Source organism: Eschrichtius robustus, chromosome 2 (assembly GCF_028021215.1).
Source record: "Eschrichtius robustus isolate mEscRob2 chromosome 2, mEscRob2.pri, whole genome shotgun sequence".
Classification (NCBI taxonomy): domain Eukaryota; kingdom Metazoa; phylum Chordata; class Mammalia; order Artiodactyla; family Eschrichtiidae; genus Eschrichtius; species Eschrichtius robustus.
In genome coordinates, this window is record NC_090825.1 from 72,710,951 (window position 1) to 72,730,701 (window position 19,751).

Genomic DNA, 19,751 nt, shown 5'->3' on the forward strand with positions numbered 1-19,751 from the left:
TTAATTTTTTTAAAAAAGGTATTTCTCCTTTATATTTTATAAATATAATATGTATTATATTAGCATATATTATATGAGCAAACTAATGAATCTGTGTTTATGGAGCATAGGAAAGCATTTATGACTTATTACCATCAAACAGTTAACGCAGTATAGCTTCAATTTTCCTGTGCAGACACTTGGAAGATAGTAGCGGTAATCACTGAAAATGTTACTGTAAAAATAAATAGACATGTCCGTATACGAATGTAAGTAAATATGCTTATAGACACACCATCTTTTAGTTTATTCCTATCTATATTTGAACTAAATTGTATCTGGGTAATTCATTTGGTTGGTTTGCATCTTAATCAGAATCAGTTTAAATTCTAACAGCCTCAATTCCCAATTCTGAGAAATACGCTTCTCCTGTCCTCAGTTTCCTCCTGTATTAATAATAATAAAAATAAAACTTAGGAGAGCAGTTGTCTTTATTAAATGAGATATAGCTCAATGTGGGGTCTACATTTATTAACCAATTAGTAAGTACTGATTCCATTCTTCTTCTCTTAAACTGTTGTATTTAACATTTGTAAGTTTCCACCAGTTTAACGTTGACCCCCTTCATTAGGAGTTCAATCAAATCAATTCTACAATTCTTTCTGGCAAGGTAGTATATAAATGAATAAACTCAATAACTAAACCAAATTATGAAATTGTTATTAAATTCAATGCAAACTGTTAAATATTGAAATTGTGTACATCATCGTTTATTTGATATTTCTCAATAAAGATTGTATGCAGAGCATTTTACTAGGTACTACAAGGTATACAAAAATTAATCTACCATAGCTCACAGATATGTTTCAGCCATTTCTGTTCTGATTAAGGCTTTATAAGTTCTCATTTAGTGCTGGCAAAAAGTGGAGAGGGAGAGAGAATGGGTTATTTCCATACTTGAACCAGGAAAATACATCTCCATTGGCACATACAATGAGTGTGGGAAAATGAGCACAAAAAAATAAACTCTCATGGAAACAGTAATATTGTCAGTATTTGTGTGACTTTCTATGGAAATAAATCTTAACCTTAGTCTTCACAAGATGCTTTTATGAAAAAGCTATGTTTTTCTCTCGCTGCTTCAGCTTCCTTATCTCTAAATAAGATGTCTTGAGATGGTCCATAAGATGGTTCTAACAAAGTGTTTAAAGCCTAGAGGTAGAAAAGTAACTGGAGACCTAGATACTGAAATTTCGATTCACATTTAGTCTTTAGCAAGAAATATGTAAGTGTGGTAAGCTGTGCTCAGTCAGTATGAAGCATGTTGGTGAGAGTGACACCTTTAACTTTTACTGAATTTTCATAATTCTTTTAGTTCTAACATTGGATAAACACAGATACTGAGGCACATATGCTATATATCTGGCAACATAAAAAGTATTATGCAAAGATAATGGTCTCTTGATACTCTAACCTTCGATTACAAAGGAGGAACCACGATTACAGGGAAAGGAATGTATCTCAAATGCTCCACTCCCACCTTATTGTGGAGAATGGCAGTACTGGAGCTTTTAACCCAAGGGCTTCAGGGGAGCAGTATATGCCTCAGTGTTTTTAGAACAATGAAGAAAAACTAAGTTAATCTAAGCAAACATTCAAATCATAAAAGGAATAATAAGCATATAGGCTAACTGACTGAACCCAAGTTCTGTAAGTACAGTTGGACCTCAAGGAGCTGTGAGCAGGAATGGATGGCTTTGTCCCTTCTTCTCTGCAAACACACTTTCTCTCTTCACTGTGCTTTTGGCTACTCCCACCACTAAAGTTCATATGTTTTCTTTTCTCAGTTGACCAGCTTAACTATCACAAAATTTCAGGGAACTCAGTGAGAGATGATGGTCCAGCCTGGGTCAGGCTTTGTCGCCAGATCCACAGCTGTGGGCAGAGGAACAGGGTCATGAGCCCACCCTGCGTATGTTGGCAGGGGGTGGGGGAAGGTGAGGAGGGAGACAGGGCTCAGAGAAAGAGCGCTGATGGCCTAGGCATACATCCCAGAATATACCTACCATGCATACTATATTAAAATATTTTAAAATTCAAGTAAAACTTGAAGTGAGTTCGTCAACACCAATCTTAGGTTTAGGCCATATGGTATTTCCAGAATAATTAGATGTTGTTTCATTACATAGTGTTTCCATTCTTTAGCAAAAAAAAAAAAAAAAAGTCATATAGTGGTAAATGCTGTCCCTAGAGTATACCTCAATGATTGGATTCTTTTGAGAAGGAAACAGATTTTTTTTTTTTTTAATTAACAAAAGCTTATGACATTTGGAGCTTGATTTGCTTAACTGAGTATTCAAGAATCAGTGACCCGGTACCTTGAGCTCTTTAAGAGCAGAAGCATTGCGTTTGTAAATCTAACAAGCAGTTACATTTGTCTCAGTCTTATCTGAGGCTGTGGTAAAGGTCAGACAGTTGCTGAAACGTTCAGTGATTCTAACTGACGGAACTAATGTTCATCTGTGTAAAAGCGGACATTTTGGAAATGCCCCAATCTTTATCATGATGAATCAACTTAAAAGTCATTTACCAATCTGTGCGCTCCTTCCTGATTCTTCCACCGACTGCACCACTGAGTTACCATGTTATAAGGATACACGCAACATCGATTTAAAATAAATAATCCGTGCTTTTATTTTGGAAATGGGTTAATCATCCTTACTTTGCATGGATTTTCATTCTCTAAACAGGCAGTGTTGACCACTCCGGCATCAGACGCTTGATACAGTCCCACCTATTTGAGTCATGTCCCTACGCTAATAATAGAAAGGAGGAAAAAAGCCTCTTGGACCTAATAATTTTTAAAAAGAAGTTAGAACAAATTTACATAAGCAGCAACTCAAAACATGCTTCATAATTACAGATAAATGCAGATGTACCTAAAGATATGGAGTGCTGACAGGAAATAAAATTCAGAGACAAAAATCTTCAAGTAACCAAACATTTTTATCCTTTCCTGGTTTAGGCCAATCAATACTAATCCTTCAAGGCTGATTTGGTTCAGATAGAATCTTACCTGGAGGCCTCAGTAGACTATCTGAAAGCCTTCCCAGGAACATTAGGCATGTTGTTTTTCACATAGAAGAGTTTCCATTGTATCACTGCTTACTTTTGGTCTTTATTTATCTTTTGTTTTTCACACTGTCCGACATTCTAATAGGAGATTTATGTGAGGTGGTCACATTTTTTAGTGCTGACTATGTGCTTAGCACTTTATATGTAGTGTCTTATATAATCATTATAATAGCTTTGTTGTACACATGAAGAAACTGAGATTGTTGTCACTTGCTCTGGGATTGTTGTCACTTGCCCTGGGATTGTTGTCACTAATGTATAAAAATATACATATATGATTAATCTGTACTCACACTCCACAGTATGAAATTGAGAAGGGGGATTTATCTAGTGGATAAGCATCATTGTGTGAAATATGTATGATATGACTTTCAATGTTGTTTCTGTAATAAAGGATAATTAAACATAAGTGATCTCATGGGAAAAGAACATTAGAAGGCAGAATATATAAGTTCTAGATTTGGCTTATATACGCGCTAGGTGTGATTTAGGGCCAATAGTAACATTTCCAGGCCTTGGATTTCTTCTTCTATTTATCTAATGTATCCCTTCATCCCCCTCACTCTTTGTATACACTTGTCCCTTTTATATTTTTATCTTAAGAAGATAAGACATAACAGATATAAAGTATGATATAAATATAAATGTTTTCCTTAATGATTTCTTCCCGTTTGTTTGGAAAGTAAGATTGAAGAAGGTAAATACCTCTACCACCTCTGTTACAGTTATAGCCCCAGTGCCTGGACGGGCCTTTGAAATTTAGTAAGCATTCAATAAGCATTTATCAAGTGCTTATCAAATGAATGAAAAAGAGAGAGTGTAAATTGAGAAAGGAGAATGGCCGCAAAACCTACCCCATCACAGTACATTTTTCTCTGTGCAAACATTTTCTGTTTACTTGTCTGTCTCCCACTTGGGACTGAGACTGGGGCTGTTGTCACAACTATATCCCCATTCCCTGGAACGAGTGTCTGAGTCTACCACATGATAAGCCCTCAATAAGTAAAAATTGTTTAAAAGTCTGGAACATAGGACTATTTACTTCATTATCATCATGAAGCTGTTCACATGGAAAGTAAGTTTGAGTATCAGTGTGTGTTTCTTCAAAGACATTGACAGAACAGTCACAGACGATTATGACTGAGTAAATTAAAACAAATTAAGCAAAATATAAAGTACAGTAAATAAAGTAAGTATTTCCTAATGTTTTCGGACTTTTGAGATACCCTGAATTTCTCCGGTATATGAAAAAAATGAATGTGTGAACTGACTTAAAAAATCAAATCAAAACTATAGTTATTGAGTAGAGCCTGGCCCTTTGTTGATCTGTTGTCACTCTTTATGCCTAAGTCAGGTGAGTGTGTTTCCTGTGCCACTAGACCAGAGCCTGTTCATCTTATGCTCTGCTTCTTTCCTTAGTCTGTGAATTTCTGGTACGTGCTGGTGATGAATGATGAACACACAGAAAGGCGGTATCTGCTGTTTTTTCTTCTGAGTTGGGGACTTCCAGCTTTTGTGGTGATTCTCCTCATAGTTATTTTGAGAGGAATCTATCATCAGAGCATGCCGCAGATCTACGGACTCATCCACGGTGACCTGTAAGTACATCCAGGCAGAGCACACTGCCTCCTCCGCCTTTCTGTATCCAGGCAGCTTTACTGGTAGAAGGTGGGAGCAGTTGACTAAGGGGTCTGACTGAAGGAGCACCATGAAGACCTTTGCCTTCCTGCCACACCTTCTAAATCTCTACTTCCTCTAATTATCTCTATAAATAAGAAGCTATTGCCTCTCCAGTTCCTTTGATAGATGCAGTTTTCTCAGGTGAATTGGTGTATCAAACAGTTCACAGCAATTTATACTTTACCATAATTTAGTTTGTTAGATTGGGACAAACAAAAATACCTAGTGAAATCAGGGAACTATGAAAATTTTGGTGAAGAATAGAATCAGTGACAAATTTGGAGTGTGGCATGTTATCTAAGGAGTCTGATATTTCGGGGGGGGGGATGGGGAGCACGGCAGGCACCATCATTCATAAAATCCCTAAATACCAAAAGACTGTCAGAGTGAATGGAGAGTGTCTGCAAAAGTACATGGGAAGGAGGCAAGGTCAGCTGGCTCCTTCTGATAGATTCTTATTAAAGTACACTGTAGTCTTGAAATCTAACAGATCTTTATACACACATATATATGCATGCCTTAATCCTGAATCTGGTATCTTACAACTTTGAGGACCACTCAGCCCCTTTTATTGACTCCACATTAAAAAAAAAAATAACTTTGTGGTAATAAAGCTTAATCAACTCCCTTGGTGTAATGAGGATTTAGAGGAAAAAGTAACATTTCTAAATAAGAAAGAATAGCCTAGTCACAATCTTTTGAAGACAATATTACCTAATTATCTCACAGGTTATTGTGAAGATAAAAATTAGTTAACAGATGTAAAGAATCTTTTAAAGTAAAAGTACTATATAAGCAGAAGTCATTTTCATATTATTATTTCATATTATTATTATTTCATATTATTATTGCCTCTGATCAATTATGATCATCCATTATATACTTAATCAACACTTGTAATTGATGTATGCAGATATACTTCACACGTGGGCAATCACAGACTAATATCCCATACCACATTAAACCAAAGGAGATGAGCTATGTAATACACACACATCCACTGAGATACCATATATAGTAATTTAGTCTTTTTATTGCAATTCAGTAGGATTCCCTCATACTGATTAATTTATAGCATTACAACAATAGTATTGAAATATAGTATTATATTCTGTTGATATAAAATTCTAAAAGCCTGATCTTCTGGAAGGGAATGGTTGTGTCTTTTCACAGTTATATTATGACATATTACTACTCCTGGCATTAATTTAAATCTTGGGCTGCCAGGATTAATTTCAGAAAGTTCTGCATCTTTCTTTGTCAAGTACAAAGTAACCATGAGACAAGTCCTGGTGGCCAGTAGCCATCTCTTTCATGAGCTCCCTGGCAAGATCAGAGTTATTTGGCAGCAGTTTTAGCATCACATGTATACACACCCAGTCTGGATAAATGGGTGTGTATCACCCGATGAAAGTGATGAAAGTGATGTTAATTAGAAGAAACTCTCTCTTGATGCTTCTAAAAGGATTTTTAAGAGAGAAATAAACTGTTATACAAGAATGTCCAAATCAACTGACTCTTAAAATATTTGCCTTCTGAGGCTTTTGCAGAAAGTTCTTTATTACCAGCTCAACTATAATACATGCAATGTAAAATATATTAACCTTTACCCAATCTTAAAATTGTAGCCTTATTCAACCAAAAGTGACTAACCGTTGTAAGTAGTATAGGTTACTTTTTTTCTTCATTCACATAGAATATTCATGTGAATTTATTCCAGTTTTTGAGAAATTCTGTATTTTTGATATTACTTTAATCTCAGTGTAAGAATAAATTACTATGTTATTTTTGTAAAATATTGTATACTTATATCATCATTTAAAAACATGCCTTTTCTCTGGAGATGGTAGGATTTGTGGTTGTAAAATAACTGGACATCTGTTGCGCAGTGGTTGTTTGCAGTAATAAAACTTTCTTTTTAGTGAAGAATTTTCTCTAAGTAGATCTCTAATGTATTAATATGCTCAAGTTGTTATATTTACAATGTTTTTGTCAACTTTTGGAACCAAGATTATGATAATTTCGTAAAACCAGGAAGTGATTGCTCTTTTCCTATTAGCTGAAAAAATTTGCAAGTTCAGTGTTATTTCTTCTTTATTATTTTGGAAAATGTCACACATGAAGCCAGCCAGGCCTCAGGCTTTCTTTGTAGGAAGACTTTTAATTACAGATTCATTTTCTTATAAACATATAGAACTATTCATATTTTCCATATGCAGTTCTTTCTGTGTCAATTTGATAAATTGTCTTTTTTTCTAGGAATGTTTCCATTCCATCTAACTATTCAAATTTTTTAGCGTTTGTAAGATCTGTAGTAATGAATCTTTTTTCGTTCTTGATATTGACAATTAGTGTCTTCTTTCACTATTTTTTCCTCTCCTCATCAGTCTTGCTGGGGTGTTTATGAATATTACTGTTTTTTCCCAAACTCAGCTTTTGACTTCTTGATATTCTCTATTGTGCATTTATTTTAAATTTCATTTCAATTTCATCAATTTCTAGACTCATCTTCTTGATTTACTTTTACTTTTGGATTTTATCTGACTTTTCTCTTTTTTTATTTATTCTGTTTATCTTATTTATTTGCTTTGCTTACTATGTGCCAGGTACTATGTATTTATTTTGTTTATTTAAAAAAATTTCCCCAGCTTTATTGAGATATAACTCGCATATATAATTTTGTAAGTTTAAGGTGTACAATGTGATGCTTTGATACCCACATCTATTGTGAACTAATTACCACAATAAGGTTAGTTAACACCTCCATCACCTCACATAATTACCTTTTGTGTGTGTGTGTGTGTGTGGTTAAGAACATTTAAGATTTCTTCTCTTAGCAACTTGCAAGTATGTAATATATTACTGTTAATTATAGTCACCATGCTATACGTTGGATCCCCAGAACTTATTTGTCTTATGCTAGAAATTTGTGCCTTTTGACCAATATCTCCCCACTTTCCCCATCCTCAGGTCATGGCAACCACCATTCTAATCTCTGTTTCTATGAGTGCAGCTTTTTTAAGATTCCTCATATAAGTGAGATTATACAATATCTATCTTTCTCTGTCTAAAGTACTTCACTTAGCATAATGCCCACAAGGTCTATCCATGTTGTTGCACATGGCAGGCTTTCCTTCTTTCTTGTGGCTGAATAATATTGTAGTGTATTGTATATATTGCAATATATATCTCACATCTTTATGCATTCATTCATAGACAGACACTTAGGTTGTTTCTATATCTTGGCTATTGTGAATAATGCTGCTGTGAACATGGGGGTGCAAATATCTCTTCAAGATCCTGATTTCATTTCCTTTATATGTATATACCAAGAGGTGGGATTGCTGGATCATATGATAGTTCTATTTTTAACTTTTTGAGGACACTCCATACTGTTTTCTGTAGTGGTTGTAACAATTTACGTTCCCACCAACAGTATGTAATCTTTATTATTTCCTTCCTTCTGCTAACTTTGGGCTTAGTTTTTTCTTTTCCTAGTTCCTTGAGGTTTAGAGTTAGGTTGTTTGAGATCTTTCTTTTTTCATCATGCAGACTTTTAGCACTACAGACTTCATCTTAGAACTGCTTTTGCTGCATCCCATAAGTTTTGGTATATTGTGTTCCATTTTTGTTTGTTTCAAGATTTTTTTTATTTCCCTTTTGATTCCTTCTTTGACCCATTGGTTGTTTAGGAGTGTATTGTTTAATTTCCACATATTTGTGAATTTTCCAATTTTCTGCCTGTAATTGATTTCTAGTTTCATACTATTGTGGTTGGAAAAGATACTTGATATGATTTCAATCTTTTAAGATTTGTTAAAACTTTTTTGGTCCCCAAATATATGATCTATCCTAGAGAATGTTCTGTGTGCACTTGAGAGGAATGTATGTTCTGTTGCTGTTGGATGGCATGTTCTATATGTCTTTTAGGTCCATTTGGTCTAAAGAATAGCTCAAGTCCAACATTTTCTTATTGACTGTTTGACTGAGTGATATATCCATTGTTAAAAGTGGGATGTTGAAGTCCCCTACTATTATTGTATTCTAATCTACTTCTCCCTTCAGATTGGTTAGTATTTGCTTAGTATATTTGGGTTCTCTGATGTTGGGTACATATATATTTATGATTATTATATCCTCTTGAGGAATTGACCCTTTGTCATTATATAATGGCCTTCTTCATCTCTTGCTACACCATTTGAGTTAAAGTCTATTTGTACGATGTAAGTATAGCTACCCCTGCTCACTTTTAGTTCCACTTGATGCAATATCTTTTCTCATCCCTTCACTTTGAGCCCATGTGTGTCCATAAAGCTGAAGTGAATCTCTTATAGGCAGCATATATTGGACCTTTTTTTAAAAAATCTATCCAGCCATTCTATGCCTTTATATTGAAGAATTTAATATATTTACATTTAGAGTAATTATTGATAAGGACTTACTAATACATCTTATTGTTTTTTTGCCTATTTTATTGTTCCTTCCTTCCTTTTTCCTCTCTTGCTATTTTCCTTTTTGAATCGGTGGTTTTCCATAGTGATATGCTTTGATTCCCTTCTCTTTATCTTTTGTGTGTCTACTGTAAGTTTTTTGCTTTGTGGTTACCATGAGGCTTACATAAAATATCTTATTGATATAACAATCTATTTTATTGGTCAACTTAACTTCATTTGTGTACAAAAACTGCTCTTTTACTCCTCCCCTTTTCTTTTCTTTTTTGGGTCATAATTTACCTCTTTTTATATTGTGTATTTATTAACAAATTAATGTAGCTATAGTTATTTTTAATACTTCTGTCCTTCAACTTTTTTAGTAGAGTTAACTGGTGAACACACTACCTAACTACTGTATCAGAATATTCTGAATTTGACTACATGCTTACCTTTACATGTATTGTATATTTTCATATGTTTTCATGTGACTAGTATCCTTTCGTTTCAGCTTGAGGAACTCCTTTCAGCTTTTCTTGTAAGGCGGGGCTAGTGGTAATGAATTCCTTCAGTCTTTATTTCTCCTTAATTTCTGAAGGACAGCTTTGCCAAGTAGGGTATTGGTTGGTAGGTTTTTCTTTCAGCACTTTGAATATATCATCCCACTCTCTTCTGGGATACCTCTAAGGTCTCTACTGAGAAATCCACTGATGGCATTATGAAGGTTTCCTTGTAAGTTACAAATTTTTTTCTCTTACTGCTTTTAAGATACTTTCTTTGTCTTTGATTTTTGACAGTTTTATTATAATGTGTTTTTCAGAGAAGATCTCTGTAAGTTGAGTTTGTTTAGGGACTTCTATTATTTATTCACAAGTCCAATAAACATCTTTACCAGAATGACATGCAGCTATCTTATATTTAACAGGTTTAAAATTAATCTCTTAAATGTGTGCTTTGACCTACATTCCCTAGGAAAAGTCCACCATCTACCTAGGTACCCATGCTGTGAACTTGAGAGTTTTTCTACTATTTTCCCCTTACATTTCACATCATATTAATCACAAATTGTTTCCTAGTCTAACTCGTAAATGTCTTCCTACTACTTTCTCATTTTCATCTCTTATTTCATAACCATCTCTTCAGTTCATTAGTGTCATCTTTGTCTTCTCTGTTGGGTTGCCTCTTAACTTGTGTTCTTGTCTCTAATTTCTTCCTTTTACAGTCCATTCACTAAATTTTGAAAAATGGAAATAACCGTATCACTCTGATGCTTAAAACCCAGGAGCTGCTTTTCATTACCGTCAAGGTCATGGACTGTTAGTTTGTCCACAGTTTGACTCTAAACTATTGAACCAGCTTCTTTTAGCATCCTTCCCACCCATCCTTTCCAGTTATCCTTTGTAACTGAATCACTTGATATTTCCCATGGTCTCCTATGCATATACCTTTAACTATATCTTCTATGTCTCAAATAATTTTCTTTCTTTATGTCTGCCAAAAAAAAAACCTATTTTTCCTCTAAACATCAACTTAAATATCAACACTTTAAAGTGTCTATTTTCAGATTAAAACACTACCTCTTATATATAACCTTGGTAGACTCAGAACCCGTCATAAATGCTATGATTGTACCACTCATACTATATAATGAATACTTGAGTAAGTCAGCTATGTAAATTGAAATTCATCCTGGAGGTCAGTGATTAATTACAGAATATATGGTAAAAATAATAAATTTATGAAGAATGTGGGGCTTAATTTACCCCTTGATGGAAATATCTGAACTGGAAAAAAGAAAAGCCTTAACAACCAAGGCAAGTTTACACAAATGTAGGTTTAGAGAAAACTTTCATGCTTTCTCTATAATATATACATAATAAAATTTTACACAGTATATGGTTAGCAAAATGTATCTAAAATACCTGGAAGTCACCAAATGATACTAATGTCTCAACATTTTAAATACTCCGTGAGGCATGTCATATCTTATAAGAAAAAAGTCTTCTTATACATATATAATAGATAAAATTCTAATTTACCAAGAGTAATGGATTTTTGAATCACACAACATGATTTAGAGAAAGGTTTTAAAGAGCCTATAAAATTTTAAATTTACTTTTGTCTATGAAGTAGAACACCCAATATAGACTTGTTACCCCTTCTTTGTCACTGAGCCGGTTAATTCTGTGAAACTATGAAAAACTATACTATACTCAAAGTTAACAAAAGAAGGCTTCCTATACCTTTAAAAAATTTTAAAGACATTTTCATCACTTTTTGAAAATTGTGCTAGAAATTCTTCTAGCTTTCTTTTTTATCTTATAATTGAACAGTGTTTAACTAAAGTAAAGCTAAAGTAAATGAAGTCTGTCCTTGATTGATTTCCATTGGTTACCAGAAGTAACTCTATTGAGAGTACCTAGAGGTAGTCTCTATTGCGTGGTGTATATTTAGTGTCTTTGGAAGTAGCCACCGATTTTTCTTGGGTTGGCTTCTCAGCTGCTCTAGGAAAAGGAACAATCTGAAGAAAAATCCCTAGCTTTATCATGCCAAATGCAGAGGAAAGAGAATACAGAAGGGTCAAGAGCCAGGGTAGAAGCCAAGGGAATATGGCCCTGAGACATTGTCCCTAAATAGATAATATGCTATTCATCTGGGGCCACAATTATGTGACTATGGAAGGATAGAGTGATTGAGAATGAGTGGCAGAGTCATGTCATACAGAGGGGAGGAGAGTGAAGACTTACTTATCTCCATATTCCTACCTCTGAGCTGTAAGACCCTGACACATTAATAAATGTCAGTAACAGTAAAAATGATATAACAAAGACGATAGGTTATTTTGTACTTCCAAAACACTTGCTTTTTTCTCTTTCTTGCTAGGTCATATGAATTCAACCTTAAAGAAAAAAATCAGCAAATTGCTTACTGAATAACTATTATGTGCTAAGGCCTAAGTGAATTCTCTTCTATTTAAGCTAAGAATTTGTTTGCTCATGATGAAAAAATGCATAACTTAATTTAAAAATTCATTACAGTTTTTTAGTTTTTCAGTACTTTAGTTTCTTAATATTTTGGCATCATGTTTTATTTTCGATATTCTTAACAAATCTTAATTATAACCTATTCTGATTATCCTGCTCCTGAACTGAATTACTTGTTTTATAAATAACTCAATCCTCTGAAAACAATCTAATTTTGCTAGCTATATTAGGAGAAATGTTGTTAACGTAGAGGACAAATCTGTGTATTCTAAATTAGAACTGAGTAGGAGATACAGCTCTGTATGGGAAGTATGATATCATATGAGAGTCTTTATTTTCATTGAATTACTTAAAAAGAGAATCATGAAAAATGTTTATAAATACAGGGAGCCTATTTACCTATCGTCTGAGGATTAGAGAAAATTGCAGTAAATCTATGGAAGAGAGATGTTGTCAGGATCTCTTCAAGGATTTTCTCAGGTGGGTGGTATGTTATTGCACATGGGTGTGTACACACACACACACACAAATACATGAATAGAAATAGCAGCTTTCGACTCGCATTTTCCATTTATCCAGAACTCCAAATAAAAAAATTTTGAGAGTATGCTTCTCCACAAAGTCTTAGAATCATAGAATCAAAGGGTTGGAAAACTTCCAGGCATGTCCTCAAAGGCATATCATGATTCAAACCCCTGTTCAAAGACTCATTAGCTTCTTGAACTTCTTACTCTAAACATACTCAGTTTATATGACCTTTTATAGCTACTGATTATACAACTCATTCTACTACCCTTACCTCATTCTCTTAGCTTATGTTAGCTTTAGCTCTCCTAGCACCAGCCTCAGCTTTTCTGACTACTGCTGTATCTCTCCGAGAAAAATTCCAACTGGTGCTTTGACTTATACCCCTCATGACTTCTCTTAAGTCCCTGGATCCTCTTCTTCACATGCAAGATGGAACCTAGGTGAAAAGAGAACTTTATAAAGCATTGGATCCAGTCTCCATACAATCCTTGGTTAATCTTTACAGCAATCCCTGACAAATGTTCATTCACTTTCTATTTGAACTCCTCTATGAGAAAGCATGTATTTCCTCCCAGGACTTTCCACATAGAGTAGAAATCTTTTAGATTCTGGCTCAAAATCTAATTGCTGGATTCACACCAAAAAAACCCCTAAACATTTCAATTTAATAATCCTTCATTTTGTCACTGTTATTTTGTTTCCAGGCTAAACATTTCTTATTTGTTCAAATATTTCCACATATAGCATGCTTTTGCGTCTTTTCACTATCGTAGTAGCTCTCCTCTAAACTTGTTCTATCTATCCATCTATATCCATCTTCTTCTCTTACATTTTATTTTGGAAAGAATTTTAAACACAGAAAAGTTGAAAAAATTGTCAGAGTTCACATATATCCTTCACTCAAGGACATATATATACATACTTATATAACCGTAGTACAGTGATCAAAACCAGGAAATTAACTATGATAAAACACTACTAACTAAATGGCAAACCTTCAGATTTCACCAGTTTTTCTCCATCTTTGGAGACAAACATATGATTTTATTAATGTACATCAATATATTAATGTGATGTATGATATTATTAGATAGAGCATACCTACCATTCCTAGAAGAAATCCCTCTTGGTCATTGTATTATTTCTTAATATGGAGTTGGATTCTCTTTATTTATATTTCACTTAGTATTATTGTATCACTATTCATGAATGATGTTGGTTTATAGTTTTTTTTCCCCTTTGGACTGCCTTTATTTGGTTTAGGTAACAGTGTTTTACTTGCTTTATAAAAGGACTTAGGAAGTTTTTCTTCCTTTTAACAGTGCATGAGACAGTCTGGTCTCAAAAGGTTTGGTAGAATTCCCCTGTGAAACCATCTGGGCCTGTTTCTTTTTGTGGAGTTGTCCCTCAATAACTTTTTCTAGTTCTCTGTAGAAATTGGTCTGTTTAAGCTTTCTAAATCAAATGGGAACAATTTTGATAGTCTGTATTAAACTAGGATTTTATCCATTGTGTGTAGGTTTTCAAATTCATCTGCATGGAGGACTGCAAATCCTCATCACTTCTTTATGATATACCCACAAACATAAAATTCTGTTCTCCACAAATGATGTCACCATAGTGACCTAGTTTGGCTAATGTCAGACAGCATGACAGAGTTCTTTATTAATTGCTTGTAGCTATGGATAATGAAGAGAAGGCATATAATAGCCTTAAAATGTGTCTAGCATACCTTTGCCATTATTCAGTTTAATTTGAATAATAATTACAAGGGTTTTTGTATTCTGTACCTGTGTCCCCATGATGTGGTGTATTACTTAAGACACACAAGCAAAATAAGTTTTCTTATTCAAGTAAGAGAAGTTGCCATTAGAAGACAAAGATGAGAATTATCTGTGATCAATTTAATATTCTCAGTTAAATGACCCGAGTCATTTTACCTGTCGTAATTACTGGACAAATTCATAGATAGATTACCTCCCTTACTCCTTCTTTCCATAAGCATTCATTGAATACTATATAGGATATCCAAAAAACCAGTTCTACCATGTCCTATATTTGAGTAAAAATCACACATTTTTTAACACTCATTTAAAATCCACCTGTAATATCCTTCTATGTAAAGGAGATAGCATCACCAAATAGCATTATCAGTAAAAAGAATATTTGTTTAGTCACTCTAGCTGGTTAACACTTATAAATAAGCACCCATGGCCAGATGCAACTCTGACTCTTATTTCTAGTACACAGGCATCCAACTCTTAAGTAAATGTGCTTAATATTTGGCACACCCAGGTACTGAAATGTAGGGACCTAAAAAAAGTGTACTTTAGCCAGTTCACTGTACTCACTATGTGTAGGGAAGTGGCTGTAAAATTTTTCTTGATCGGAACACAGTTGAAAGAGTAGAGGCTTTGTAGGTAGATAGACAAGAAGTCAGCTACTGGCTCTGCTGTGTTCTAGCTCTGTGACCCTGAGCCGGTTACTCTCTGAGAGTTTGCTGTTCCCCATCTGTGGAATAGGTATAATAAAACCTGTGTGTCATAGGATTGTGATGTGGATTGAGTGAGATAATGCATGTAGAGAAAATGCATGTGCAGAACCTGGCACAGGGGGGCCAGTTCATGACAGCCTTGTGATGAGTCTGTGAATGTGTGTCACACATGAAGTAATAATTACATGTAGTCTATCAGACAAGCCTGGCTAAACATTATTGACCCTATGAATTCCTGAAGGGCAGCTTATCATTTTACTACCTCCAGTTATTCTGAACCTATTATTTAAATTATTTCTATCATTTTCTTTTGCATCTTTGACATTAGGATTACAAATAATACACTCTTTAGTATTTCTGAAACTCAGAAGCTTTTATCAGCCAAAGTCAGGAGTTTGGTTTATTTTGCTTTCTTTTGTGTTTGTCATAAATGAGAACAAAATGCCTCTAAAGCTTGCAGTCTTCTATGATACTATCTCATTTGGTTTAGGTTGATATAACAGAATACCATTGACTACTGGCTAACTTAAACAACAAACATTTATTTCTCACAGTTCTGGAGGCTGGAAATCCAGATCAGAGTGACAGCAAGGTCAGGTTCTTGGTGAGGGCCCTCTAGCTGGTCTTGTCCTCACATGGCCTTCCTTGGTGCATGCAGGGAGAGATCTTGTGTTTCCTCTTATCTAAGAGCATTAATCCCATCACAAGGCTCCACCCTATGACCTAATCTAACAGTAATTATTTCCCAAAGATGCCATCTCCAAATACATCACATTGGGGGTTAGAGTTTCAACATATGAATTTGGGGAGAGGAGGAACACAAACATTCAGTCCATAGCTGGTATTTTTATAGTTTATCTAAATGTAAATACAATCTGAAGTGAAAGATTAAGTATCCATTTAGTTCCAGGGAGTCCTTTTTGGTAAGACCACAAGTTGTAAAAAAATAATAGAACATTAGCTTCATTTATGTTGAAAGATGAGGAACTGTATCCTTCCATATCCAGAAACAACTAGATTTATTCTAATATTATTTTCGGACAGTAGTGTCATATAAATATTTTTATTTGTGATTACTTCAGTAGTATCAGTGATAGCTTTTTCCAAGTCTCAATACTTATAACAATATTATAATAATATGTAACTTCACCTATAACTTCATATTAAAGGTATTTGGTATGTATTTTTCTACCTTTTCTCTATGTATATTCTAATATATGTATATACACATGCTCATACCTACATAAATACACACTCATAGGGGCTTCCCTGGTGGCGCAGTGGTTGAGAATCTGCCTGCCAATGCAGGGGACACGGGTTCGAGCCCTGGTCTGGGAAGATCCCACATGCCACGGAGCAACTAGGCCCGTGAGCCACAACTACTGAGCCTGCGCGACTGGAGCCTGTGTTCTGCAACAAGAGAGGCCGCGATAGTGAGAGGCCCGTGCACCGCGATGAAGAGTGGCCCCCGCTTGCCACAACTAGAGAAAGCCGTCGCACAGAAACGAAGACCCAACACAGCCAAAAATAAATAAATAAATAAATAAAATTTAAAAAAAAAAATACACACTCATAATGAAAGCAGGATATGTTCTGTTTTGCAATCTACTTTTTATTTATGGGACAATTTTCTATATCCATATATATCAATCATATTTTGTACTGTAATGTTCTATTATATTTATTTCACCAAACTTCTATTGGTAGACTTTTGGACTATTTCCAGTTTTTCTTTATAACATTGTAATGAATATCCCTATATAGGTATCTTTGTATACTTGTGTTATTGTTTGCCATAGGATGAATTTTGAGCAGTGGAATGGCTCATTCAAAGAAGACATATATAATTTTTTACTTTAAAAGATATTACCAAAGCATTTTCTAAAATGAACACACCTGTTTACACTCAAATCACAAAATATGACAGAGCCTATTGCTCCACATTCTTGACAACTCTGGGCATTGTAAGTTTTTTTTCAGTGTTTGCCAACGTGAGGTAGGTAGGTAGATATATAGATAGATAGATATACACATACACACACATAGACATATATGTTTACATATATACATATACAGATAGATATGTTTTATATGTATATACAGATATATGTTTTTATATATATGTTTTAATAGCATCATTTATTATGTATCAGACATCATACTAAGTACACGTCTCATTTATATATCATTGCATACACTTATTTACCATTTTTATCTATTTTGTGACTTGCTTGTTCATCTTCCTCCATTAATTTTTCTGATTGTTTTTCATATTTTCCAATAATTTGAAGAGTAGTATTTCCTTGTTTTCTTTGTCACTTTTTTTGGAGGTGAGGTGCACTATATTAGGGCTATTAGCTTTTGTCTCCCTTGAATTTTTATTTCTCTATTAACACATCTTTCTCCTATCCATTTGTAAGGAAAATTTACATTTTAATGTATGAGATAAGCTTTTGTGTGATATCAGATTATTTCAGAGAATTAGTTTAAATGCTTTGTGTGCTAATTAAATTTTCCAAGTACAATAATGGTACAGTTAACACATTGAGAACATTTAAAGTGATTTACTCAGGGTCAAAATGGTGAAAACGTGTTGCCACAAGAATCTCAGTCTGTGTTCATCCTAATTTATTAACTAGAGGCAGAATCAGGAAGAATAATGATTACGTTTTAATGCAGAGTGCTAAGAACTTAGGCATTTCAAATATCAAGCTGAATAAAGCATTAGGAAAGAGGTAATTGTAAAACTGCAGGAGGTGGAGTTGTAATGAGAGATGCTTGTGAATTGCATTTCATCTTGCTTATTTTCTTTAAAAATTTTACAGATGAAATGAAATAATCATGTTGGTAGTGGAGTAGGGACACTAATACCTCCCCCAAGTTGATAACTGATGTTAGCCTCGTAATCTATTGCATTTGTATGTGACTTGCTATCTCTTCAATTCATAAAAGTCTTCAAAATGGGTAGTCCATAGGGGCGAATCACAGACTAAGGAAAAGACTATTGACTATTTCCTAAGGTTCCTCCAAGTGTAACTTTCCCCCTCATGTAGATATGAGGTGAAAGGAAGCAACTATGACCTTCTACTCTCAGAATCTCTGCAAAATGATCTTTCATCAAGGAAATGATGAAGAGAATAGATGTGGTATCCAGAGCTGTCAGTATTTCCTCTGATAAGGTTTTACTAGCCCAGCATCGTAATCAGGCCACATGTCCTCAGATTGTACCTCCTGGTTCTGTTGGACAGAAGTGAAACAAGACGAGGAGGACCATACAGTCCTGGCAAGTCCCAAGAATGACTTACTGCTGATTTCCCTTGACATGAAATAAGATACTCCTGGGAGATTTCAGAATGCTTTTTTTTTTATTCCAAATGTTCATACCTCTGATGTTTGCTTTGTCATATAATAAATGTCTGTCTGTGACAGATAATTAGAGCCTAATAATGAAAAATAATTACAAATTTTCTTTTGTTAAAGCTGTAACTTTTGAGTATGATTTTAATAAAAAGAATTCCGTTTAAGTTTTTTTTTCCATTTTGTAATGGCAAAAGAGTGGCAAATCAGTCATGTCATGAACTAAAGTAATATAATATGTGTTTATTAAGTTGTGCTATAATGCCTATGTCACTAAATTGGGTGGATTTCCAAACACTCTATCATAGCCCTTCAGGTATTTGGAGTCAAGGAGGAAGAGAGACTAAAAGCATCAGAAAATTAAGGCCATATATTTAAATATGTTTCAGTAATTTAAGGGTAGTTATGTGAATTATAAGTATGCATTTCATGTGTCTCTAAAACACTGAAAGTTGCTTTTATTTCTGAGTTCCATTAAGGTGTTACAGAAACAAAGGGACATTGACTGGATCAGGGTCACCCTAGTAATACTGCCATCATCTTAGCATCTCATTCACAAAAATTTGTCTATGGTAGGTCACAAACAAAATAGTCTTTTAATGTGAGTTACTGAAAGCTGGATGGGGTAGGAAGTAGATGTTAGTAGGGGAACAAAATGAATGGCAATGTATAAAAGCTAAATGCAGCATGACACACGGGCTTTCTAAGTAATGAATAATGATCTCATTCAGAGCTTCTGAGAAGCGGTAGTTTCATACGCAGTTCCTAGGGTGGATCAAAGAACCACCTAAATATGAGCGTACATCTGTCCATCTTCTAAAAGAAGGGGAAATGCTTGACTGAACACAAAGCCTGAGTTAAAACACCAGTCTTGTTCTCAGAGATCAGATGATCTCTGAGGCACTTTTCATTGACTCTTGTTTGCCCTTGTACAGGCATATTTATGAATAGTAAGTGAAGTTTTGTTTTCCTCTGAGCCCTAAAATATTTGGAAATAGAGAAATCAGTGTTCACAGTTGTTCAATGGATTTTTGATGGGGCAAAAATAAAATGACAATTTTTAGGCCAAAGATATTTTCAGTAATTAAAACCACTGGAGAATGAACACCTTAAGTGATAGTCACTCTGTATATAGAGAAACTTTGCCTGACTTATCTGAAAATG

At 34.4% G+C, this 19,751-nt stretch overlaps 1 protein-coding gene across 1 annotated transcript in view; it reads left to right on the plus strand.

Moving 5' to 3' along the window:
* Positions 1 to 19,751, plus strand: part of ADGRV1 (adhesion G protein-coupled receptor V1) — a 542,977-nt gene that overhangs the window by 376,762 nt on the left and 146,464 nt on the right. The window contains exon 86 of the mRNA XM_068534844.1: positions 4,534 to 4,712. Within this exon, the coding sequence (XP_068390945.1) occupies positions 4,534 to 4,712 (179 nt within the window). The remainder of the gene's footprint in view (positions 1 to 4,533; positions 4,713 to 19,751) is intronic.